Genomic DNA, 26,229 nt, shown 5'->3' with positions numbered 1-26,229 from the left:
AGACCATCGTACCGTTTGTATTGTTTTGTTTTGTGATGTGTATTCTGTGCATGCACACTGAGAGCCACTTTACCAAGTCCTTGTTTGTGTAAACTTACTTGGCTAATAAAACCTGATTCTGATGAGTCACCACCTCAAGTGGCAGCTGCCTTTACAAGTCGAACAGCTGCTTTGGCCACCGGAAGTGCCCTTGCGAGCTGCCGGTTTCCCTCACATCGCGGTTTCCGGTGGCTTCCTCCTGGAGGTTTTTAAAAGCCGACCCATTAGCCATTGTTTGTTTTTTTAAATGACAGGAAATGCGTGACTCTTCGCGACTACACGGGCAAACAAACCAGACCAGACTAACCCGGGTTAGGGTAAGGGAAGCTGGACGAGGAGGCTGCCGATACGTGTCACCTTGAATTCCTCCTGCTCGGATGCTAACACCGAGCTAACAACAACAACATCACAGGACTCGTCCACAGCGGCTGTCACCCGGGAGGGGGGGGGGCTGCTTGGTGTCCACGTGTCCACATGTCCCTGCGCTTCTTCGTGGGTTTTTAAAAAGAAGAAGAAGATGGGAGTAGTTCTCCGGAACCTCCAGAAGGTGGTGTCCCTCCGCCGAGCCCGGCTGCGCAGGGACGTGGACACGCTGAGACACATCCTGGGGGTCCACAAGTTCGACGTGGGCATCGTGTGCGTGGACAATCACAAGATCCAGCAGATCAATCACACCTACCGGAAGAAGAACGTCCCCACGGATGTCCTCTCGTTCCCATTCTACGAGGTGAACGTGAATGCATGGCTTCCTGTGGATGAGGGATGCTTGACCATACTCACACATCACTGTATATGACACTAATTATGAAGTGTATATTGTATATTACACATTATATCTGTGCAGGAGACTAGTGCCTATCTAGTTCCACAGATACTCCCTAGTCTCTCTAAGCTGATCCCAAGGTCAGGTGATAGATAAAGGACTAACCAGTTGTACATTTTGGTGTCTAAGCTTCATAATTCAGAGGCACCAACTTCAAATCTTAACATATTCCAACAGGAGAGGATCGTAATTTGATATAGGAATGCACATTTTGTCAAATAAATCAGCCATATAAACGAGCATGTTTCACAATAACAGTGGATAAATACAGATCAGTTATTCCTGGTGCTCAGAACAGTAACCAGGGTTCATACGTATTTTGACCAATGGATTTCCTTAACTTTTCCATGACTTTTCAATAACTTTAAACTGAATTTCCATGACCAAACATTGTGAACACATGAAAAAGTGACAACATTTAGTATTTAAGCTAACAATGAGAATTCCAAAAATATACAGTATACCTTAAATGACACAAATGAATGAGAGACAATAGTTTGAATAAGGTATTTGTGTGTAACCCATGGCATGTACTTTTCCATTTGTAGCCAAGCATGTTTAAATCTACACTTCCCTGGCATAGTGCACTATTTATGAAGTGTATATTGTATATTACACATTAGATCTGTACAGGAGACTAGTGCCTGTCTTGTTCCACAGATACTCCCTTGTCTCTCTCAGCTGATCCCAAGGGCAGGTTATAGATAAAGGACTAACCAGTTGTACATTTTAGTGTCTAAGCTTAGGGAGTTTCATAATTCAGAGGCACAAACTTCAAATTTTATCATATTCTACCAGGAGCAAGACGTAATTTGATAGAGGAATGCACATTTAGGTTTAACTATCCAATAGGATCCAACCACCTACATGTAACATAGAGAGTGACAGCATTTCTAGCCTTTCATGGATGTGCTGTTTGAATGGGGGACGCAAGTGGAGGGAGATATACTGGGAGGCTGTGGGAGACATCTTCAGACTGGGGAGGGTGACACCTGTTCATGTTGCTCTGTTATTGTTTGTTTGTTGTTCCACCTTCTGTTGTTGTCTCCTCGATGCAGCAAGTCTGAAACCCGAGTTCTCCTTTTCACCAGCGTCCAGAAAACGTCCACAAGAGTGATGTCACTGACTCAGATCTTTCACTAACTTGTGTGTTTTTTTTAGGACCTGCGACCTGGGAAGCTGCCGTGTCCTCTTCATAGAGACGAGCTGAACCTCGGGGACATTTTCCTGGGTGTGGAGTTTGTGATGAAGCAGTGTCAGGAGGAGTCTCTGGATCTTCACGATGCTCTCACTGTGAGTAGAGCTGAAGGCTGGACAGACATCTAAGTCAACTCTAAGACAGGTTGTTGACGAGAGTACAGACAGTAGATGTAACAGCGATTTGAGTCTCTGTACAGGATGTGGAGGACATTTCAAAGGGACACAGCAGCAAAAGTGTGATTAAGAGTCAAACTAAGACTAAAAAAGGAAATTTAAGTTTCCGTCACATGCTCTCTGCTGCTGCTGCACTGTCCAGTTCCGTCCTGACCACGGAGATACATCTCAATATCTACAATTATAATATTTCTGTCTTTAGTGAAAGGTGTACATAAGTTACATGTTCTCCTGTCTGACTCAGTGCTGCTGTAAAAGTGAATTACCCCGGCATGGGATCAAGCTTATCTTATCTTACCTTTGACTCTAGTAATGGGAGTGGTTGGTGTGGGTTGATTGTGTATTTTGCTTGTGTGCTTCAGGTGGTCACTGCACATGGGATCTGTCACCTGTTGGGCTACCGGCACGAGACTGAGGAAGAATGGACTGAGGTTTGTAGGATGAAGCTCAATGTGCAAAACATGATTTAAAGGGTCATTTCATTTTCAGGGAAATAGTTCAAATGGTTTTTAACATCTGTAGATTATTCACAGGGAACAGTTGGAAAGGTTCAGAGATTTTTGCTGTTCAATCTTTCAAATTCACATTCCCATAGTGGCATGGGGACTCAGTAGATCACATATACCAACACCAAGGCCCAACAGTCCCCAAGCTGCACCAAATTACACTCACTCATAGTCTCCTCAATGCACCTGATGGTTTTTCACCAAGATCCATGAATGGTTCCCTTGGAAAACGAGGAAAACGTCTTACCTCCCAAAGTTAAAGACAGTGGGGAAAAAAGTCCTTGACCTGCACCCGATTGGAACCAAGATTTGACCACATTCTTCCTCCAAGTTTGTTGGAAATCTGTAGTTTTTGGGTTGTATTGCTTCCCAACAAACCAAATGAGCAGGACTGAAATCATAAAACCCTTTTGGCAGAGATAATTTATGTAATTTGTTGATAACATTTGGTTGAACTGCTCCTTTAACTGACAAAATAACCTATTTTCTATCAATTTCTCAAAGGCAATTTGATCAGATTCGATTGAGTGACTCTGCTCAGATAGTAAAGACGAGTTTGCTCCTTCTCACCACAAACAGAGGAGTCATGCATTTTAATTTGAATGTGTTTGCAGATGCTGCAGAGGGAAAGCTACATTCTCACCGAGTACAACCGACTCACAGGACGTCACCTGCAGCCACTGATGAAGACATGTGATCAGGACAGATGACAGTGGCTGCCACCAGCTGCCTTCACACTTCAACACTCAACTCGGTGTACTATGGTGCTTGATATTGCTTGTACACGGCCATGTAACCAGATCACACTGTTTTATTTACTGTCCTGACAATATGTTTACAACATAAATGTGTTGCTATTGTTTCTGGAAGGACTGAAACATGCAGCTACTGGTTCTGTGGACGTCCACAAACACTGGATCCATGTATTGTTATGGTTTTACACATTAAATTAAAAGTCTGTTCACTTTCTCTGTAATATTTTATTAAAATCTGCTGTAGGAAGAGTCAGTTGTGTATGAAGGGTAGAAAAAGCTGTTCATTCTTACTTCACAAATACATCTGACCCTCTTTGCACTGCGTCTGGGACAGGATGTGGAGGAAGGCAGCACATTTCTCAAATGCAAATTCAAAGTGGACATTAAAAAAAAAAAACATGTCTGAATAACTTTTCTTGGCTCGTTTCCAGGTGTGTCCATGGATCAGCTTCGGCTCATAATGCTGGATAAAATGCCTACAAATCTAACTATTCATACAATATATTTGTTCCATAAAGATTTATACTCATGTTTTGTTATATTATGTAGAGTTTCTTATTCTTTTATGAGGTTGAGAAAACAGTTTAGTTTGGTCTGAGTATGTCCTGCAGACACCAAGTTTTAATGTTGCACATTAGCCACAGTGTTTTACAGCGGTAACAAAAAGGAGCTGTACAACCAGTGTCTAATACAGGAATAACAAACTTCTCCCACTTGCTTCAGTCAAGCACATTTGATAGGAAGTAGCTCAGAAAGGTTAGCAGAGGTTTAAGGTGTGAAGTTCTGAATACTGGCCTTCAAGATGATGGCATAAGAGACAGGATGCTATGGCTAGCTTCCCTGGTGAGCTGCTATCAATGTCTTCTACTGTCATGGAGTAACTCGACAGCTTACTGAAGATACATCAACCCTAGGCAACAATAAATAGAAAAATCTGGTGGGTTTTTTTATAGAGAAAAATCTGACTTACACATCGCGTTCTGACAAACATGTTCAAAGCAACAAGGTTGTGCAACTTTCAAAGTAAAGCTTGTATACATATTTATAAAAGTTTTCTTGGGAGGCACAAGGTCAGAAACCCCAAAAGAATGAAGGTGGGTTTTACTGAGAAAAGCTCAGTAAAAAAAACAGGCCATGTTACCGAGCTCAATGATTTCATCTTGAGTCTGTAAAATATGGAGACAGCCACACACAAAACGTAGCTTTTAGGTCAAGCACAGAAAGAAACAGAAAACATCCACACACTGACAGAAAGCTGATTTGAATTGGCCAATTTGTGCCACAACATAAATATTGCACCAAATGTTCCCGCTAAATACAACAACCCTTTAACTCTATAATAGCTTATAGTCCAACATAGAATATATCTTTATTTAGTTATATAGGAAATAAAGGGCCTGCAAAACAAAATCCATGAAGCACCAGAAGCACCCCGGTGTTTGATAGTTGATTTAAAGTCAAAGTTTGGATGAACGGCTTTAAAGTTGAAAGAAGTATATCAAGAAACGGAAAGAAACTTTACAAAACAGTTAGTTGATAAAATAGCACAAAAAAAAAAAAATTCAGCCCCAAAAAAAATACAGAGGCAAACTTTTGATCCACTGAACATTTGAACTGCATTTCTGGTGAGAGTTCTTGACGGGTTAGCACGCGTGTTGGCATTTACAGGTGCTAACCGAGCCTGGCATTTAGTGATTCGTAGAAGTGCCTGAAGATGACCAAAAAAGGACGGCAATCAGTAGTACTAAAGGTTGTTCACAGGAGGGCTGCATCTATCTAGCACAGTTCAGTGGTGGATGTGGGTGGGTGGGTGCTTGTCCAAAGTGTTCAGAGGGGCTGCAGGATGTTTCTTCCTGCCTCTGAAGTGCTGCTGGCTCCAGATCGCTCCATCTCGGACAGCTGTTCAAACACATCCCTGGAAACACAAGGTAACGTGTGAAAGAGCGTCTTAGGAGCAGCTAATGCCAAGAATGCAAACTCACTACAAAACGTAAAGAAGCAGTGGATCTTCAAGGCAATATAATGCAAATGTAATGCCTCCAGTAACTGGCTATTGCCGGCGTGGAGGCATAAAAAGACTCAATGTTGTATAAAGATTTGAAGAGTACATAATTTATCAAACGCTGAACAGCAAAAAGAGGCTGGTCACTTGTATAAATGCTGCACTAATATATAGGGGGTGTACCGGTACATTTATCCAAACCGAATAATGTCTAGTTTGTTTCTACTGTGACCTCAAAACCGAGGTACTGACCGATTCGTGATTTTTGAGAACTGTTACACACCTACTAATTTATGGTAAAAGGTGTGAACTCACTTGTGCATGTAGAAGAAGATGTATCCACTGCGGTCTCTGTCTCGCTGGACTGCAGCTTCCTGTGTGCGTGACACGTCCAGGTCGTTGTAAGTCAACCAAGACTGCTTCTTCATGTCGTAAACGTCGCTGATGTAGTGGCCTGGGGGGGGGGGAATAGCTTGCAAATCAGTATAATCATGTTGTGCAGTCTTCTGTCATAACAACAAATTGCTTTTTGTAAACAAGTTTGATGTAAAATGACTCCAGTGCAGCTGTTTAAAATAAATGTTGACAGAGAATTCATCTACATTCGGACGGAAGCACAAACAAATTCACACACTCACCCGAGGAGGAGCTGCTCCCGATGTGACTCACAACACTGATGAGTCGAAAGGAGTTCGCCAAGTCTCCGCTCTGTAGAGGACATGGTTTTATAAACAGGTTACTTATTTTACACAGGACATTTTTTTACTTTAATACGTTTTAGTATTTAGTAACAGATTCTCAACTCATTGTGGAAATTGAGTCAAAGCGGACCAGGCATTTTATTCATGAAACAGATCCATATTCCACTTGTTTAAATCAGAAGGATGTGAAGTACCTCAGCGTTCCTCTTCAGGGTTTCAGCCTCTGCTTCAGTGTACTCCATGTCCAGCACGTCCTCGTTACCAGAATCCTCATCCGAGCACAGCAGCTCGGGCAGGGAGTTGTTAAACTCTGTTGGGTCAGGGGCGATATTGATTCAGACATGAACAGTATTCATATATAAACCATATATATATATAGAGAGAGAGAGAACATAGAACGTGTCTGATAAACACTGCAAACTGGAAGTGTAGTACTTAAGCTTTGTATTGGTGTTAACAGTCAGTGTGAGATTTCTTTCACACTGGCGGCCTCCTCCATTACAAATACCAAAGGTCTGCCAAAGACGCTCAGTGACCAACAAGCACGTGTTTGCTTTTCAATAAGTGTCGGGGGGCTCAGGACTTTCAACAGCCAGCTGCTCAGAAGCAAACAAGTCCAGTCCGTACCTTGCAAGCTGAGCTCTGTGGCTCTCTTCAGATCGTCATCCTCTCTCATCTCCTGAGCCTCCTGCATGAGGAGAGGGGGGGGGGGGGGACAGGGCACTACGTCACTTCACGTGCTTACACATAACAATGGGCTCCTCTATAATCTCCTTTAGTATATTAAGTGCCTTGAGATAATGCTGCTGTGATTGAATTGAAGCTTTCATGTTCACTCAGATCGAGCCTCCCAGTATTTTATGGCCACTTGCCAAGCACATTACTTCAATGAGATCTATTATAATTAGAAGATGATTGAGAAAAGATTACGACACAATAACACCAACTTAAGTAGGATGATCAACATTATTAAATACAAAGTTTAATTAAAGTTTCTATTTGCCAATCATCCTAGTTACGATCGCTTGATGATAATTCAGCAGACGTCATATTTTCCTCTGAACTCACGTGTTCCTGAAGGCTCTGGGCCAGCGCCTGCTGCAGCTCCTGATCCTCCCTCTCCTGATCCAGGCTGTACTGCTGAACCCAGTCCAGCTCGCCCTGCTGCTGCACCCCCTCTGGAGTCTGGTTCTCCTTGTTCTCGTCCATGGTCAAGTCCAAGGAATCCAGCACATCTACACACATTCAACAAGCCAGTTAACCTACTATTACTAACATAATAGTAGCAGAGCTTTCTCCACACTGCACCCATGTACTCTTAATAAAGTTACCTTGCTTGAAATATATTCATACTGAGAAGCCAACTGATGAATGCAGAACAAATCAGTACTTTCCTTACATACTCGCTAAAGCTGTTTTTCTATTTTTTGAAGGCCCAGTAAAACCGGGCTGTTCCCTGAAGAAATACCTTTCATTTACCATCTTAACCTCAAGATGATGGACTACCTGCAGGCTGTTTGCTCTCCGTCTCCAGCAGATCTGTGTGATAAGCCAGGTCATGGACATCTGTGTCGCCGAACCCTGTGTCCGGGCTGCTGGTCGGCTCATCATCCATGGGAGGGGGTGCCGAGTGGCCGGCTTCCTGACGACTCATCTCCAGCACTACCGCCAGCATTTCCTCGTCATTTATGCCACTGAAGTCTGCGGAATCTGATGTCGCCGCACGCTGAGGACACATCAAACTGCGTCACGAGAGCAACAGAGGAAACTGGGGAGGGTGAATCTGAAACTTCAAGGTCAGCCAACACTCACCTCTTCCGGTCGGTCGTCATCATCAGGCAAACAGCTGCTGAAGCGCCGCTTGCGACTCGCGCTCACCCTTCGAGTCGGCTCCTCTTCACAGTCAGAGTCCACGGTGATAGAGGTGCAGCTGGAGTTGGCCACTTTCCCACCGATCCGTCTACAGACACAGACACAAGTTCAGTGATTCATTTTATTATGTTTTGTTTCCGTTTGTCATTATTATGTGAAAGTGTTGCAGAGACTTACCGGAGTGGTCCCGTGGAAGAGTTTACCGACTGGGACATTTTGAGTGTTCTGGATCTTTGAGGAGAAAAACAAGCGATTAGAAAACTCCAGAAACCTGATTATAAACAGTCATCTCTCATCTCGGGGCAGAAAGTGATGATTACCCAGACTGTGAAATGTGAAAAGTTCTTACACGGAGGCTTGCGGACTCCACCCGAGAGAAACGGGGGGGCGTGTGGATTCAGTGCAGTGGGACAGCAGGGTCAGGCATCTGGGAATCACCACCTGCTGACCCAGCTTACTGTTCAGTGACAGCTGAGCGTTAAAGCTGTAACGTTTAAGGTGGAGGATGAGCACTCTGTGGAGGAGAAAGATTCATCAGACCATCAGTGACACAACAATTTAATTTTATTTGTGGCTTAGAAGCTACCAGAATTAAGACTCTGTTAAACTCGTATGTGTGACAGCATGTCAATGTGCATGTATACCTGGGCAGTTTGCTGAATTTATGTGTAACTGTTGCTGTTTTCCCATTGCACTTTTCACACGAGTACTCAATCTCCTCCATCTGCAAAAGAAAAAAACATTTTCCGTCACGTAATGTTCAAACATAACAAATGCAGTTATACGATAAGTGGATAAGTGAAACTGGTCAGAACTTCAACCTGCACAAACAAAAGACTCACCCTAAAGAAGAGATCCAGAGAATCCTGGATTGAGCGGAGCGGGAGGGTTTTCTTCCTTCGCGGCAGGTCGATGGACAAGTCGTTGAACTGCTCTCGCTTGTTCAGCACCTCACCACAGCTGCAAAACAACAGAGATGCCATCACACACCGTTTATTTCCTCCAAAGCCTCTAACGATTTTGACAAATTAATTACAAAAGGTAAAAGTGTAATGATCCAGCAGGAGACGGGCCTCACCCTTTGCAGGTGATGGTGTGCTGCACCTCGAATTCCATGTTAACTGCCACAGGACAGGTGTAGATGCGAGAGGTCTCCACCTCCTCACCAGGCTCCGTCTTGGCTGTCGATGACGTTGCCTCCGGGCCGGTCTCACACACCCCGGAGGACGAAGAGGAGGCGGACGTGTCATTTGTCCAGCTCTTGTTCATCTTCTCAACATCGTCCTTCAACTGGTCCAAACACTGGCTCAGGAACTCATGAGCATCCTGATGAACATTGTGACACAGAGGGGCTTAATTTGACCAATAACAAAATAAATGCTATATATGGATTGTTTAGCGTTATAATAGTCATATTTACATTCATTTCAAACAACATTTTCTGACACAGGCCATCACTCGAAAAGCAGAGAGAACTTTACTTTACAAATAAAGTTTTTTTTTCGACTTAAAAATGTATCGTGACATCCATTGTTACTACAGCAGTTCTGAAGTCCTGCCTCTAGAGGGAGATCTTACATTCTGCATGTTCCCAGAGAACCGCTCAGCCGTGGAGGAGATGGCACTTTTCACTTTCCTCAAAAGGTCCTTTTTTGTCTCTGGACAGCCCACGTCCTTCTTCACCATGAGGTGAGCGAAACGCCTGCAGAGAGAGAAGACAACAGGGAGAATTCTGTGAAATCTTTCAAAACCTGGTTATTGAAGAAATGGATCAGATAGATAGATAGATAGAGTACTTTATTCATCCCCGAAGGGAAATTAAGTTGTCATAGCAGCCGGTATATTTGAATACAATAAAATACAATAGAATAGAATAAAATTAAAAATATTGAGGTAGAAAGAATAAAAAAACAGAAGCACAAGATGAAATACAATAAAATAGGTAGATAAGGTGCAGTGGCAAGATGATGGTAATAGTACTGATGATATTATGGTAATGTTATTGTTAGACAGTATATAAGAATAGTACAGTATATATAGTATATAATATAACATAATATATATTTATATATGATAGTAATTATACCAATATAAAAGCAGTATATGGTAATGGCAGCAACAGTATATATAATAATAATGGTGATATAATAATAGTAATTATAACATGTACACATGTATAAATATGTGTATATAGACTTATGTAAACAAGAATATACAGAGAGTATGATATGATATATAGTAGAGGTAATTCACACAACCTTTTAATTTTATAACTAATCACGCAATTTGCAACTATCTCTAGGTGGTGAAGGAGCTCATTGTAGTACCTGAGTAATGCATTGATGGGAACCTTTTTCCACGGGATGCTCTGCCTCAGCATGTCATGGGAGAAGGAGGGGAGGCTGAAGAGAGACTGCAGGATGGCGTTCATGTAACAGGTGTTGCCCAGGTTTGAAAATCTGCAATATGCACATTATAAATTGTTAATTAAATAGCATCTTAAAAAGAGTTACATTCCACACTTCTTCTCACTTTGACATCTTACACCTGGTTTTCATTTACTCATATAAATATTTTAGTATCATTATCCAACAGTGTAAAGGTAAATCCAATAAATTACAAACAGAAGATTTTGTGTCTTCTTTAAGCTGAATCAGCTTCTCAGCCATGGGATAAAACTTTTTTTTTGTTTCACGGTATTCAGTGTTGTCAATCCATTCCCTCTCCACATTCAATGGAGCCCATCTAGCTGCTTCTTACCCTTGCAGTGGGGGCTGAGGCTGTGCCAGAGTGGAGGGCCTCTGCTTGTTCCAGCCGCCATAGTCCAGAGAGGGACGCACTTTCTTGAAGGGTGTGGAGTGGTTGGGCAGAATAAGGCTTCTCTTGGCTGTGGATGTCTGTGCTGTACTGGACGACCTGAGAAGATTTTCAAACAGATGAAGTGTCAATGCCCGGCATTGATGTACCTTGCAGACTTCTTTATTTTAGCTGAGCACTAAGGGATTCTACCTGTCCAGAAACGAGTGGCCGTAGTCTTTCGTCACAGATCGGCTGCCGTAGAATGATGACGGCTGAAGGGGAGTTGAAGCCAGTGGAGCTGAGCAGAATGAGAAAAATACTGTTTCAGGCCACAGGGTTGGTAGAAAAGTACTGGAAATCTCCTGAGGTTATGAAGATAAATTCAACAACAAGAAACACAAATAATACCGCCACTGAGCTGTGGACTAAGAAGTTTACCTGAGTTCCTGTTCTCCTCTCCCTGCTTCAGCTTCTCTTTGCAGCTCAGTAGAAACTTCCTGGATGGGTCTGTAGTGGCTTTGTTGTTGCTGAGAAAATGTAGAAATGTTTTGGATGTTATTTGACTGTGAAAACAGAGGATTTTAAATTAACTTGTGAAGACGAAATAAACTATTTGTCAACACAATATAAGGTTTAATATTTTTCCAATAACAGCAATGCCTAACTTAAGCTGTTTTCAGACATGACCTCCGGGTAAAATCCAGAGAATTGGAGTCCAGTGTGATAACAGATCAGCTTTTTGGTATATGTCTTACCCTCAGATTAGCAAGATTAAAAGCTGAGTCAGGTAAAGCCACTAAAGTTCAGTTTGGACTGTGAGGTTTTATTTTTTACCTTGAAGAGTCATTTTCCTTGGGGTAGTCCTCGGTCAGGTCACTTTCAGAATTAAGGAGTCGCTTTCTCTTCTCGCTCCTAAGAGACAAGAGTGAGAACAATTTCTGTGAATTTTCTTAATTTCAAAAATTCCACTGTGCGATTACTTCATGTAGTGTCATACGTTATGCCACAGATAACTGAACAAACATTAAGCTAAACTTTTGAATTCATCAAAACACAATAACACAAAATTCACAAGTTTTGGAATTCTAGGGCTAAAAGCTTCATGCTGAACATCCAATCATTATTATTATTGGATACTTAATCAAATAGAATTTAAGATAGACCATTACCTTCAAACAAAGTCATGCAAAGCGTTACTACCAGGTTTACATCTGGTGTAGTGAGGGCACCATCATACCTGTTCTCAGAGAGTCCAGTACGAGTGGGGGTGGAGGTTGCTCGGCTTGGACTTCCAAGAGGCTTCCGTGGTGTCGTCTCATCTCGGCTTTCTGCACTCTGCCGCCTCGGCGTTGTCTGGAACATATTAGAAATTTGGATATCCATGTTAATCTAAGCTTCTCTGAATGTTAAAGGGGAAATGTAGTTTGTTTTTTTTGCTAACCTGTCTCTCTCCTGATGGATTGGTTTCATTTTTCACAGAGCGGTTCCCAAGCACACTGAAGTTTGCACTTCCGTGGGATGACTTTAAAACTACAACGACAAAGATAATGGCTTAATACTTTGCACAATCGTCCGTAGACACATCTACACCTCAGACTTTTACTGTGAACCATGAACAAATCTATGAAATTGTATAAATAATAAGTGGTGCAATTACTTGGCTTTCCCTGCTTCAGCTTTTCCAGGTATTCTTTAGTCTTCTGAACCAAAGTCGCAGGCATCTTGTCCAGCACGATGACGCTGTTGTCCTTCAATGTCAACATGATTCGACTCAGATTCTGGTTGATGTTCTTCACGTTCTGGTTCAGCTGAGAGGAAAATAAAACTGCGTGAGGATTTGGGGATTGAACCACAGACCTTCTGGTAAGTGCACAACCAGCTCATGATGATTGGAGCATCACTACAACAGTGTTCCTTACAACGAGGTTAGCAAACGTTACATTACTGCACACAACAAGCAGAGAATTAGGTGGTATCTTATCCGAACGATACCTGGAAGGTTTTGGAAGCGCCGCCACAGTTGAACCTAAGGCAGAGGTTGACTTTGTTGTCCTTTTCCAGTATCTCGAAGGTTCCTTCTTTCCACCTGGTGGTGCCCAGGTCCATGCTGGAGAAGCGGATCTTCACCGCACCCCCGCTGCAGACTTTGGGCACTGCGGTCGCCATGGCTTGATATCCAGTCGGTGCACTTTGGAGGCTGGGACTTGAGATCCACTAAATCCTGAACAAGACAAAAAAAATCAAATTAACAGCGTCAATATAGAGGGGATGGTAACTCGTGTCCTTCAAGAAAGTAAGTGTGTCTGTTACACACAAACTACTACACAACTCTCTGTCAGGACCTGTCATTGCTGCACAGACAGTTGACATAACACTGCACTAACGAGATAAATGATAAACACACGGATCAGAAGTTATTAACAAGCTTGTGACTCGATTCACACACAATCGAGTCACATGTAAACTTTGTGAACACTGACGTTAGCAGGGGTGGTACACAACATTTCAGAGTTTACGTACTAGTTCCTAAACTGATACAACAATTACATATTTATATATATATATATAAATAAATAAACGTGTAGCACATGCTGACCGAAGCTAGTGTGTGCACATCACAACACATTCAAGTCAAGCAAAAGCAGACAAACGACCGCTAATGGTGCACAACAAACACACAAGAAGAACCTTTTCACGGGAATGCACGGTGTGGGTAGCGGGACACACGTCGCTTGCTAGCGGGCTAACGGGGCCACTCACACCCGGTGTAGCCTGTGGTTGCATTAGCCATCAAATTAGCCCCGGAATGGTCTCATCTACCCCGCGGCACAACTCACAACAACCAGCGTGTGTTGCTTCTATCTACCGACGACTGTGCAGCGGACACACACACCGGTGCACCCGGCAGCCCACTGGTGTTGCTGGGAGAACCCCGGGATGCAGGGGATGTCGTCCCCCTCCTGAATGGATGGAGGAGGCCGACATTAGCAAGTCGGCTAGCAGCAGGCTAGCAGCGGGAAGCTAGCTTAACGGGCTAATTCGCCTGCATGTAAAGTGGTGGTGACCCGGTGTCGCGGTGGGATTTGCTCGCCGGGGTTTCTGTACCTGTCGGGGGGCCGGATGCTCCTGGTGAGGCGGTCAGATCCTGTGTGGGGGGCTTCGCGGGTCCTCCGGGAGCAGAGCGAGTGTCCTGCCGGCTTTCACCTGCTTCCCCCCGGGTGCTTGTGTGTTGTTGACAGTGGTGGAACCCGATGATGGCGGGAATGTGAAAATCTACCACGGAAGTGCCAAGCGAGAGTTCGTCCGCGGCCAAATATCGCGATAGCTCCGGCCCACAGGGGTTTTTTGTACCGCGGCTTCCACCATAGCTTCCACCAGTAGCACCACAGCAGCCATTGCTCCACCAAACCAGTCGCTAGCACGTTTTGTGATTCACCTGCTCGCCCTGGATTCGAGCTGGCGAAGAATAGCACGCATCTATTCCCGTAGCTGAATGAGGATGTGTCGCTTGTGGCTCTGACACTTCCTTAGTCTACACTCGTAGCAGCTAGCTTGGGTTAGCCCGGGTTAGCCTGGGTTAGCTGTCCCGTACCCTGCGTTCAATCGGGACCACTTTTTCGTTGATTGGACCTGTAGTTTAATTAGGCTTCCGGTGCTGCAGGTGGTGGATTCTCCTTGTTTCCTGCACGGATCGGAGGAACCGGGAGCTGGGGACGATGCTGGCGACCGGAGCAGTGAGTAGCCATCCGCCACCATCACAACATGCCCGCTCCCCTTTTGTTTGTCTTTTTTAAAAGTTGGTTTTAAAACTGTTTTAAAAATCCACTTAACTCCTCCGCACCTGCCTGCACCACGTGTCCCTGTTGGATTCTGTATCAATCAAGCAATCACATTGTATTTGTATAGAGTGAAAATATTCATAAATCACAATTTGTCACGACTGTTTGCTGTCCTGGCTCCTAAACGACATCCGGACATTAGAAAGCTTACACATCATACCTCTTTCGACTATACCTTGAATAAAATTTTTAAAAAATACTAACAATTTTAGAAACTAACAATTTAGTAGCACTTAAATGGCACTTACTTATAGCACTTTGTAGTTTTGCTTTATTTTTGAAGAAATTGCACTTTCTTGATTCTTGGTTTGTACCCTCAGGGTTGAATTCACTTATTGTAAGTCTCTTTGGATAAAAGCGTCAGCTAAATGTAATGTCTAATAGAGTTTTAACATGGTGTGATATCCTCTGTCCTTAACCCTCAACAAAAGTAAGGGAAAATACGTAGAAACCTCAGAGAGAGACACAAGTGCCTCTTAGATGTCAAGTGTAGGAAAACATCAGGATAAAGGTTTTAGCAGCAATGATGAGGGTAAACATTTTGAAGGATAACTGAAGATCAGATACTTGAAGTTAAATGTGTATCCGTGTGTCCACTCTGCAATTAAGAGTTAATTGGCAGGTAACCACAAATGCATTGACCCCTCCTCCTTTGTTCCGCAGGCTGTGACTAATGTGACAGCTCTGGCCCAGGTGGACCGGGAGAAGATCTACCAGTGGATCAATGAGCTGTCCAGTCCGGAGACCAGGGAGAACGCCTTGCTGGAGCTGAGCAAGAAGCGTGAATCCGTGCCCGACCTGGCGCCCATGCTCTGGCACTCCTGTGGCACCATCGCTGCCCTGCTGCAGGTGTGAATCCACGTCCCATTGATACGTCTGTGGTGGTGGCGCTGGTTTACGGTTTGAGTGTCTGATCGTGTGATTTTGATTTTGTTATCAGGAGATCGTGAACATCTATCCATCTATAAATCCGCCCACACTGACGGCTCACCAGTCTAACCGAGTGTGCAATGCCCTGGCACTTCTGCAGTGTGTCGCCTCGCACCCGGAAACACGGTAAGGAGGAGTTTTGCACCAGGGGAACAATTGAAAGATGTGACCTCTATGACCTCGTGTTCAGGACAGAAGGATTTTCTTCCACTACATCAACAGGATTTTCTCTCAACTTGCTGATATGTCTGTAATTATTTAGTTTTTGGAGCAGACCTTGAAAATCATTTTGAAATTTGTTTTCTTTTTGTTATGAAAACTTTGCATATTTGTATCCGTGAGTGAAGTGATGCTCTATGATGTTTTAGTTTCTTTCATTTACATCCCCCCCTATGTAAATTAATTAATAGATAAACTTAAATTTAACTGTTGGAAGGATTATAACTTTAGCCTGTAAAATACTTGAATCTTTTGCAATTATCTTCCAAGCACATCTTAAAGGTATAGTGGTGAGTAGATAATGAGTGAATTTACATTTTTTGGTGAACTATCCCTTTAATCTGAAGTTGGTTTCAGAGTTGGACTTCTCATGAAGTTATTTGATTTTTAATATTTAGAGACTTGTCATAATTTCTCTGGGTGTCAACTATGCCACAGGTAAAAAGAAAGGTTGCATTGCAGTTTACATTCTATAATGTCTGAGTAAAGAGTGATTGAAGTGTTTTGATTCTGTGTTCCTCACCAGGTCGGCGTTTCTCGCGGCTCACATTCCTCTTTTCCTTTACCCCTTCCTGCACACTGTGAGCAAAACACGGCCATTTGAGTACCTGCGACTCACCAGCCTCGGCGTCATCGGTAACTCTCCTGTTGCTTCGACAATTTGCATTATTTGTTTATGTTTCATTGATTCTCAACAAGATGTCTCTGTATCTATTGCAGGTGCTTTGGTCAAAACGGATGAACAGGAAGTGATTAACTTCCTCCTCACCACTGAAATCATCCCGCTGTGTCTCCGTATCATGGAATCCGGCAGCGAATTATCCAAGACGGTATTTTAAGCTGCTTTTCAGACACTTATCGAACGGACAAACAGTTGTCTCCTCAAATGATTCAATTAAAAAAATGTTTTTTGTGTAGAGCCACATCATGACATGCATAATCTCAAGGCACTTAACATAGTTAGATAGAGACTAAACAATATTATAAAGATCCCAAACGAACAAACACTTTGCTGACTGGAGGGAAACGACTACAATATTATAAATGTCCCATCTCAACATTTTTCCTTCTTTCCCTAATTTCTTAGTTTTTTTTTTATGTTACACTTTTTAACATATGAATCTGTTTCCTCCTTTTATATAAGAGCTCTACTACCTCTCATTCCCCCTCTGCTGCTTTTTATTGGATTCTGTGCACTTATATAGTTTCAGTTTAACAAATGTTTAACTCTTAAGTTGGAGAAAATTGAATACTGTGTTTATATCAGTGCCTGACAGCTCAGCATCCTTCACTTTGTGTTTCGTAGGTTGCAACTTTCATACTTCAGAAGATTCTCTTGGATGACACAGGGCTGGCCTACATATGTCAGACTTATGAACGTTTTTCCCATGTGGCGATGATCCTTGTAAGTGTCCCTTCAGAAACATCACAATTCAATGTACTTTTTTGTTGTCACTCTGCATCGGGAAACACTTTGCATCAATAACAAATGACATTGTGTCATCCCCATCTTTGTCTTCACAGGGCAAAATGGTGTTGCAGCTGTCAAAAGAACCATCAGCACGTCTGCTGAAGCACGTTGTTCGCTGCTACCTTCGCCTCTCAGATAATCTCAGGTAGTGCAGTGTTCAACAGATACACTCAACTTCATGTGGTCACCTGTTTTAAATTTGGGCTGTATTCCCTCCCAACCCTGGAAGCTATGAACCAGACAGAGAATGTGACTTTAACAACATTAGCAGTTGCCACTAGGAGGAGCTATGAGTCAGGCCTCATATTCAGTTGCAACTGTTAGTTAAATGTTGAATATGAGTGATAGTTAATAAATCCGAGATCCATTATAGCTACGTTCCTTTAAAGTAAACAGTATCAATAATGCATATAGTAAAGGCTAGAGTGTTTGTGCTTCAAGTTATGAGTGTGCATGTTAGCCTGCAACACAATAAGTTGTTCTGCTTCATAGTAAGACGATGACAGAAAAGCACATTGGTTTTTGACATGTTGCTTTCCCGTCTCCAGAGCCAGAGAAGCCCTGCGTCAGTGTTTGCCCGACCAGCTGAAGGACAGCACCTTTGCTCAGGTGCTGAAGGACGACACCACCACCAAGCGCTGGCTCGCACAACTGGTCAAGAACCTACAGGAAGGTCAAGTCACCGATGCAAGGGGCATCCCGCTGGCTCCGCAGTGACATGGACAAAGTGTGTGCTGACAGCGGACACAGAAGGATTGTGCACAAAAGTTTCACAGTGTAGATTATGCGCTTGGCCAAATGTGGTGCGATAACACTGTCGAAAGGGACTTAATAAAGGAGGAAGATGTTTTGCTTTTGGATGGATTGCAATCAACTAATTTGTGTCATCACCTCCACTTGAGGCTTCTATCCCAACTGAAAGGCTTCTTATTGAGAGCCTGGCAGATAGATAGATCCATAGATAGGTTTTTAGAGCTGATTTTGATAATGATATTGACAGAGATGGGCAAGAATACATCAAAATGTATTTTGATACAAACTACCTCTCAAATAAATGTATTAAAATAAAATACAAAATACTGGTGCCAGGAAATGTAACAATTTAAAATATAGGAAATACTTTTTCTGGATTTTCCGTTTTCTCACAGTTTGGTATAGCAGAGCATTCAGGTTTGGGCTATATAATGTACACAAAGCTCTGGTGAACCCCACAAAAAAAGAACAGTCACAGAATATCAGTGTAACTAGGCAAAGCTATTAAAAGACAACCACTTGATTGATTATGTATATGTATTTTTATTAATGGGACTTAACAGCCCATAAACTTTGACTTTGTATCAACAAGAAAATATTCATCACATATGAATAGCATCATACATTAGGCCTATGTATACTATAAAAGCAAAATATATAATTAAAACCAGTTGTACACAGGTAAACAGCCTAAATAAATTACTGTACATCAAGAAAAATGAATAAAAAACGAAAAGAGTAAATCAATACAAAAGTGAACATGTAACTTAAGTGAGTAGCCTACTTCTCTTTTACTGTACCTTGGCCAGTGGCATGGTAGGCCACATAGTTCTATATTACAGTGTTAAGTGTCTCATACAGGTTCACACTGACATCTTTATGACATAATCCTTACATTTTGGTTCTAGAGACCCACCCACTGAGTTTAGTTGCCTTTAAGAACAACTAACTTTTCAAATATTTCTGGTGTTAACCGCCTCCTGTGCGGATGGAATATTATTCCTGCAAACGAGAACAGTCTCTCAACCGGAGCTGAAGAGGGGAGGGTTGTGTTAAATGGAACAAAAAGGAGCTGGATCAGTGGGTACTGCTGAAGAGAAAGCAGGTAGGTCTTTCCTGGTGTCCTCCAGAAAACCGAGGGTCTCTAACTCAACTTTGTTGTGGTCTCCTGTCTTTCTTCGACTTGAGTTTCTTCAGAAACAAAGAAGTCCTCTTCCTCATCATCTTGAAGGTTGGAGGAAGCCGTTTCACTCTCTGCCACCAGGCCAGGATCTTCAGCTGAGTGGAGCATACACTGGTGGATTCGCCTCCTTCCTGACAATCATGGCGGTAGCCAGCGCATTTTCCCATGGCTATGTGGTTCAGACGGGAGAGTCCTTCAACGCCTGCTTCGCATCAGTGGTACACACTAAGCAAGCAGGAGTACGATGAGTCCGGCCCCTCCATCGTCCACGGCAAATGCTTTTAAACAGACTGTTCCTCCTCTCCCTCCCCAACCAAACGCCCAACAACTTCAGCTCTGTGCCAAACAACCACACCACACATCTCTCATACACACTCAGGCGCAGAGCCTAGATGACCAACTCATTGGCATGGCTTCAGTTATTTGTGGCGCTTGACTCAGGATTTTAAAACTGGAACGATGGAGACAGAAATGTTTGGCTAGGTTTAAAAAGAAACAGCACCCCAAGGTTCTGCAGTTGCATCTGGGGACTTAAAAATGTACATTTGTTTTTTTTTCTTTAGTGTATGAGTGATCTCACATGAGGTGGTAGGATGATTGCACCTTCAGTAACTTCTTCTTCTGAAGCATCAATGGTTACAAAGGATAGTCCATCTTCTTCTGTGCCACCATTCTCGTCTTCATCTGCAACAACAGATATGTTGAACTCCTTAAAGGCCTTTACAAAATTTGACCCATTGTCAGTCACTGTTGCAATGATGATTTCAATTGACTGAGTGGATTTCCTCCAATATCTCTGCAATGCGGTTTTAGTTGTGTGGACTTGGGAAATGTCTGCATGCGAGAACGACTGATTTACGTTCAGTTGAATCTGGCTTGATCAAGTGAGCTGTTACCCCATGAAGCTTGTCTTACTAGTGGACCAGATGTCAGCAGTGGTGCAAATATATTGCACCGTCTTCAGTTTCTCTTTCAGATAACTTTTCTTGGCATTGAAATCTGCTTCTATTTTCCTTCGCAGTGTACTTCCTGAAGTCACTGTCAGATTGGGGTTTAATCCATGAATCAATTCATCAAATTCAGTCCAACTGTAGACAAAGGATGCATTCCCTTCACTATGCACAAAGTAATGAGAAAATTAAGTTCCCCCTGTGTTACTGTGTGTTCAAAAAGCCGGGTCTGCCTATAGGGGGTGTTTGTCTTTTTGCCACTATAATTACACTCTGTCTTGTGCTTTTCAAAATCATCAAGACTGTCAGGGTGAAGTCTCTTCAAGTGAGTTTTGACGGTGAGCTATACAGCAATGGTTCCTGAGAGGAGACCCCCTGGATATCAACAGCGACGCAGACCCGTAAGTTACGTGGTGCCGGAGGCTGGTGTAGACGATGTGGAGAATTTAACTAAAATCCAAAATAAAGCTTTAAATGAACTTTAACAGTTGTCTGTGTTTGTCACCATCCAGTTTGTTCTTGGGTCTTCTTCAGGTCTTCTTAGGCACGTGACAAGGTAAAATATTTCTATCTGAGCTGTGAGGTCCTTCCACTACAACGTTCAGCGGAAGAGTGAGTGAGGGGACCGATGGCTCCTCTATTTATAGGCTGCCTCTCACAGACTCCTAAACAGATTTATGTATTATCATTCATGATACCGTGTATCTATGAATATATTATATTTTATTGGACTTACGTGACATTTATTTATTTATATTCTATTTCAAATAAAATTGTGACTTGTGACTTTTAATGAATTTCGTATCGATAAACTGATTGTTTTAACTCACATATCAAATTACATGTTATTAATTTGAGTTGTCTACATCCATGTATTGTTTTTGTAATAGATTACGTTGTTATTACTACTTCGTGACGTCTAAATTTATTAAATAGATCTTGGTTTGTGTGTGTTGAGCCTAGTCCTCGCCCGGAACCGGCGTCGTGTTCGTGAATTCGAGGTTCAAATGGGAAAGGTTAATAATTCAGACAAGTTCCATGTTTACATCCTTCTGGCTCACAGTTCGTCTGAGGAACCAACTGTAGAAAACATGTTGTTTTCAGTAAACCAGTTCACAGTTCACAGTTTATACTTTGTATTATGCACTATTGATCATATAGACTATACAGCTGATATTATTCATAGGATATAGGTAAAACATAGTCATAGGATAAAGAACAAAACATAGATATCTCAACATGTGTTTCTGACGAATTTAAGTTTACAAAACACTTTTTTCTTGTGACGCACTGGTGTAAACTAGCAGGTATTTTAAGTTTGTATCATTGTTTGAAAATTGATCTTAAGTTTGTTGTTCATTACTCCACTCATAGTAGAGAATGTTGTAATAAGAGGAATCATTTCTCTCTCTATTTGTGGTTTTTGATCTTTATAGTTTTTTAAACAGTGTCTTAAAAATGATCTTGAATATCCCCTATTTCGTAGAGCACTCAACAGTATTCTGACTGCTGCTGTGAAATCTGAATTGTATGTACATATTCTGCATACACTGTTATGGCAATTTTACGTTGTCATCAGGAATAATGAGTGAATCAAACAAACAGCTAGTCTGTCTTTTATTAACGAAGCTCCGGACACAATCAAACTGAGAGCCAGGCTGTCTGCTTGAGAGTGCGAAGAGTCTCTCAGGAACTGGCAGTTAAGAAGCCCCCCCCCGAGTTCCTCAAAACACTCAGAGGGACTTTACACAAACACATGAACAGCACACGTGGACAGGCAGATCATCTGATCACAGCATCAATAACATCATAAAGAAACTTAAGATTTAGCATTTGAAACAGGAACTTTGACGAGACAGTGTCTAGACACGATCTCCAACAATAGATTTTTAGAGAAAGTTTCAGGAACAAACACAGTTCAATGACTCATATGAACCCGGGTCACTTGAAAATAGAAGAACTTATGATCAGATACATTTGAACCTGTGTTGACCTTACAGGCACTACAGGAACAGTAGAATTTTCCACTACATTTCCTCCCTTTTGATCATACTTTAGTATTGATCAACACCCCAAAATTGGAGGTTACATACTTTGATATATACTGTAGGCTCGAAGGGGAACATCCGCGACATTACTCCAAAAATATTTAAAATGTTGTTTCATAATAAATCGAGGTAGGAAATGAGGCTATTTTCCTGGCGTCGATGACGGTGATAGTCAGCATGAGTAGTAGCATGTTGAAGCAGTTGGCGGTGGTTCTGAAACGGTTGGCCATGTTGGGAATCAGGGAGAGGTTACCAGCCCTTCACCTGATTATTTGATTTAGGGGCTGCTGTGTTGTTGTTGAGGGTCCGGTGTGGAAGAGATGACTGGAGGGACGTCGTCAGGTGCGTGAACTCTCCTGCAGTGGCTGGCGTGTATCCAGGTGGGACGTTCGGCGACCTTTACTGCTGTGTGGGTGACCAGTTGGATCTGGAAGGGTCCTATCCAGCATTTATCCGTCCACCGTTTCCGTCTGGTGTTCCGTACTAGGATGTGTGTCCCAGGGGTCAGGTCGTGCAGTGGTGTTGTCGCCGACAGGGACAGCGCCGCCCGTTCTCTTGCTCTGGTGGAAGACAAAACTTTTGACAGATTAATGCAGTAAGACACAAGGGCGTTATCATGCAGGCATGTTTGCAGGTCAGTAACGGCGTGGGGCTCCAACACTGTTCTGGGTGGGGCCCCGAAGAGAATCTCGTAGGGGGAAAGGTTGTTCTTAGGTTGGGTTCTGAAACGCATTTGCATCAACACCAGTGGTAAACATTTTATCCAGCTTAGGCTGGTCTCTGCCATGCACTCCTCGCATCCCTCGGCCACCTCTGGTACGTTGTGGACATTCTCGAGACCAATATTCGTGTGTCTCTGTCTGGGACGGCCATGATCAAAACAGCCTCTGCCTCCCACTAAGAACATTGTCAAAGCTGTGGTGGAAGCAGCAAGAGCTTTCATCATGGTCCCATGACCTTCGTTGGATTGTTTGTCTTTCTTTGAATTCTCAGCTTGCTCCGCGTGTTTTGCATGGCAGATTATGTCTGGCATGCGACACTCAGTCCATCCTGCGATGAGGGTCTTGTCAACGTTGGTTCTGATAATTGGTTTCATGCCTGCTACGTAGAAGGACTTTAGTTAGTAGCGCTTCATAGGCAGTGTCTGCTCCTTCATAAGTGGCAGGTTTCTCATGGCCGCTGTGTGCTGAACAGGCGTCTTCCAGGCGGCGGAGATAATCTGTCACACTCTCTGTCGCTGTTTGTTTACAGGACTGGATTGGGCCCATGTTGACTGTGGTGGGGAAACCATTTCTCAGGGCGGCGGTGACGGCAGTCACGTGTGTTTCCCATCGATTGGCTGCGTTCCAGGTTGCTGTTGTTGCTCGGGTCTGGAGCCCACCATCTTCTTCGACGATCACCTGTATTCTCCCGTATTGGTCAGGAGTGAGGAGTCGTCGTGACAGCTCGGACCCGGTTGGTCTCCAGGTTCGACAGAAAGTGAGAAGTTTGTCAGCCCACGGGCCTCCACCTTGGCTCAGTGGGGGAAACCAAGTCTTTGTGGCCTCGTGCATCTCTGCGTCCATGTGGCGGTGAACCAGGACAGCTCTTCCGTCTGGACCTGGGAACTCAATCATTGGCATGGACCAGGCGGGTTTGGACAGGTTGTTGCAAGTGTCATGTTCGTGTTTAAATCTTTGTCCTTCCTTCTTTATTTCCTGCTTCAGCGATGGACTGGGCATTGGGATGGGTGTGGTTATGGCTGGCGCCTGGAGGAGTGACTCATCTTTGTAGTCTTCGTCAGAGTCATATGCGTTGGGGTTGAGGGCGTGTTGGTCATGCTGGGCTGGTTGTTGTTGTTGGAGGTGGACCAGGGGCTGCGGGTGTGGATGTGGTGGTGGACACCAATCTTCCCCCTTGGATTTTGCATACGCTCCGGGTTGTGGCAGAGCAGGATAAAGAGAAGAAATAATAACAGGTGGGTTAGTTTCAGTATCATACGGTGGGGGTCCAGTGGGTTGTGATACAGAAGGAACAAATGGATTATGTGGTGACAACACATAGTGAGCTGTGGGGCTGCCTGGACCCTGTGGTTTAGGAGTAGAGACGGATTCGTTCTTGGTGACTTTTCCCTGTTTGCTGCGTTTCTCTCGCAGTCAAGACTCTTTTTCCCATTGTGCTAAACATTTCTCATGTTTTTCACATTTTTTCAGATGACTTGTCTTTATTTCGTCTGACTTAACATTTTGTCTTTCTCAAGACTCATAGTCCAGGCAAAGTAGCCCATTTTGGAGCCAAAAATAGAAGTAATTGTAAAAGAATTTTTTTCAGCATAGATTATTTCTATGAGGTGTCCAGAACAACATACTAAAAGTCCTAAGAAATCCTAGTTGAGGAAATATGTTTAATTCTCATCAATGTGTGCATATAAGGCCCGGCAACAATACACCCCAAAAAGATTATTTTTTTCCTTTACTCCTTTCAAAATGAAACTTTACACAATGAAAGCAGCCATGTAAACGTAACATTTTTTGTATTACAAGTTTCTTTTGAAATGAATTTGACAAGCACATGAGCTCCACACTTATTGAATATTTCCTAATTTGCATATGCAAACACCATTCATATGTATTACAAATACATCATACTCAGACTTCCTTTTGAGGGAAATCCCAGATGTTCAACCCATACCTCTAAACATTCACAACATTCATCTCCATATTTTCCTTTCATATCCCTGATAATGGGAGAATCCCATTGTACTGGGTCTAGTTTAGACTTGTTGCTCCCCATATTTCTTTTGTCCCAGTGTGTGTGTGTGTGGGTGGGTGGTTGAAAGCCTGTGTGTTCGTAGGAGGAAGTCAGGGTTTTAATGTGAAGTACTTGTGTGTGTGTGTGCGCTTTTTAAACGAGAATGTTTGTGTGTGTGTGTGTGTGTGTGTGTGTGTGTGTGAGAGTGAGATTGAGTGTGTGTGTGTGTACAAAAAACAGGAAGTGCAGATGATGGTGTGGGATTTCCCAGCCAGAATGTGCTTGACTTATTATTCAGACATTATTTAAAATGTTTAACTCGGATTAATACAACGATTAATCCTACCTTTAATCAGATATTATTAATAATGTTTAACTCAGATTAATACAACGATTAATCCCACCTTTAATCAGATATTTATATCAATATTCAACTCGGGTCAATACAACGAAAGCCCTACTCTAACTCGGATAAATTCATTGATTTATCCTATTCAGATATTTATATTAATATTCAACTCGGGTCAATACAACGAAAGCCCTACTTTAACTCGGATAAATTCATTGATTTATCCTATTCAGATATTTATATTAATATTCAACTCGGGTCAATACGACGAAAGCCCTACTTTAACTCGGATAAATTCATTGATTTATCCTCAGACAGGTACCGTGTCTTTCTCGGATCAATACGACGATTGTCCTACAGAAACTCAGATATATTGTATATCCTACAACTCAGATTATACGACCCCTCTAATTTGATCAGTATATCCTACCCTATTCACTCAGATATGTTTTATATCCTACAACTCAGATTATACGACCCCTCTAATTTGATCAGTATATCCTACCCTTTATGATTCACTTATTCCTTTAAGAAAATAACAACTGTCTTACCCGAATTAAATTGTGGACATGCAAAGGTCCGTCTCGTGGAATGCAGTAGTGACGATCGGTAGGTCCGGAGATGGAGAGCCCTCCTTCCGTTTCTGTCGGGTATGAGGCGAGCTCGATACTCGAGCCCGTTGGCCTATCTGTCCAGGTCCGGTTTCCGATGGTCACCTATGCATCCCACTGCTGACACCAAGTTGTTATGGCAATTTTACGTCGTCATCAGGAATAAAGAGTGAATCAAACAAACAGCTAGTCTGTCTTTTATTAACGAAGCTCCGGACACAATCAAACTGAGAGCAAGGCTGTCTGCTTGAGAGTGCAAAGAGTCTCTCAGGAAC

The 26,229-nt window shown here is 42.8% G+C and overlaps 3 protein-coding genes across 5 annotated transcripts; 2 read left to right on the top strand and 1 right to left on the bottom strand.

Annotated features, from left to right (window-relative positions):
- The first annotated feature begins 263 nt into the window (after positions 1–263).
- Positions 264–4,001, top strand: LOC133022119 (endoribonuclease YbeY-like). Of its 2 annotated transcripts, XR_009682996.1 has the most exons (5): positions 264–766; positions 2,024–2,155; positions 2,599–2,667; positions 3,357–3,506; positions 3,929–4,001. XR_009682996.1 is itself a non-coding variant. In XM_061089129.1 (4 exons), the coding sequence occupies exons 1-4, from the start codon at positions 557–559 to the stop codon at positions 3,450–3,452; spliced, it is 507 nt and encodes a 168-aa protein (XP_060945112.1). In that variant the 5' UTR covers positions 264–556; the 3' UTR covers positions 3,453–3,914. The 2 variants fall into 2 exon arrangements, 1 of the variants encoding a protein (XP_060945112.1); XM_061089129.1 differs by lacking the exon at positions 3,929–4,001 and having other exon boundaries at positions 3,357–3,914.
- Positions 3,703–14,116, bottom strand: usp37 (ubiquitin specific peptidase 37). Its single transcript, XM_061089128.1, has 24 exons — positions 13,977–14,116; positions 12,864–13,092; positions 12,529–12,679; positions 12,313–12,401; positions 12,109–12,224; positions 11,706–11,783; positions 11,310–11,398; positions 11,082–11,169; positions 10,833–10,988; positions 10,400–10,531; positions 9,651–9,774; positions 9,151–9,398; positions 8,915–9,032; positions 8,717–8,796; positions 8,422–8,586; positions 8,250–8,303; positions 8,013–8,160; positions 7,707–7,926; positions 7,269–7,435; positions 6,828–6,888; positions 6,395–6,510; positions 6,138–6,207; positions 5,815–5,953; positions 3,703–5,412 (listed from the first exon to the last, which is right to left on the bottom strand). The coding sequence occupies exons 2-24, from the start codon at positions 13,035–13,037 to the stop codon at positions 5,325–5,327; spliced, it is 2,871 nt and encodes a 956-aa protein (XP_060945111.1). The 5' UTR covers positions 13,038–13,092; positions 13,977–14,116; the 3' UTR covers positions 3,703–5,324.
- Positions 14,117–14,226: 110 nt separating this feature from the next.
- On the top strand, positions 14,227–18,613 carry cnot9 (CCR4-NOT transcription complex subunit 9). 2 transcript variants are annotated; one of them, XM_061088401.1, is made up of 8 exons: positions 14,227–14,605; positions 15,374–15,559; positions 15,651–15,766; positions 16,386–16,495; positions 16,580–16,689; positions 17,166–17,264; positions 17,384–17,475; positions 17,879–18,613. In XM_061088401.1, the coding sequence occupies exons 1-8, from the start codon at positions 14,588–14,590 to the stop codon at positions 18,045–18,047; spliced, it is 900 nt and encodes a 299-aa protein (XP_060944384.1). In that variant the 5' UTR covers positions 14,227–14,587; the 3' UTR covers positions 18,048–18,613. The 2 variants fall into 2 exon arrangements, with proteins under 2 accessions (XP_060944384.1, XP_060944383.1); XM_061088400.1 differs by having other exon boundaries at positions 16,386–16,689.
- The last annotated feature ends 7,616 nt before the right edge of the window (positions 18,614–26,229 follow it).

The sequence above is a fragment of the Limanda limanda genome, chromosome 16 (assembly GCF_963576545.1).
Source record: "Limanda limanda chromosome 16, fLimLim1.1, whole genome shotgun sequence".
NCBI classification, from domain to species: Eukaryota; Metazoa; Chordata; class Actinopteri; order Pleuronectiformes; family Pleuronectidae; genus Limanda; species Limanda limanda.
This window is presented reverse-complemented; position numbering and strand designations above follow the sequence as displayed.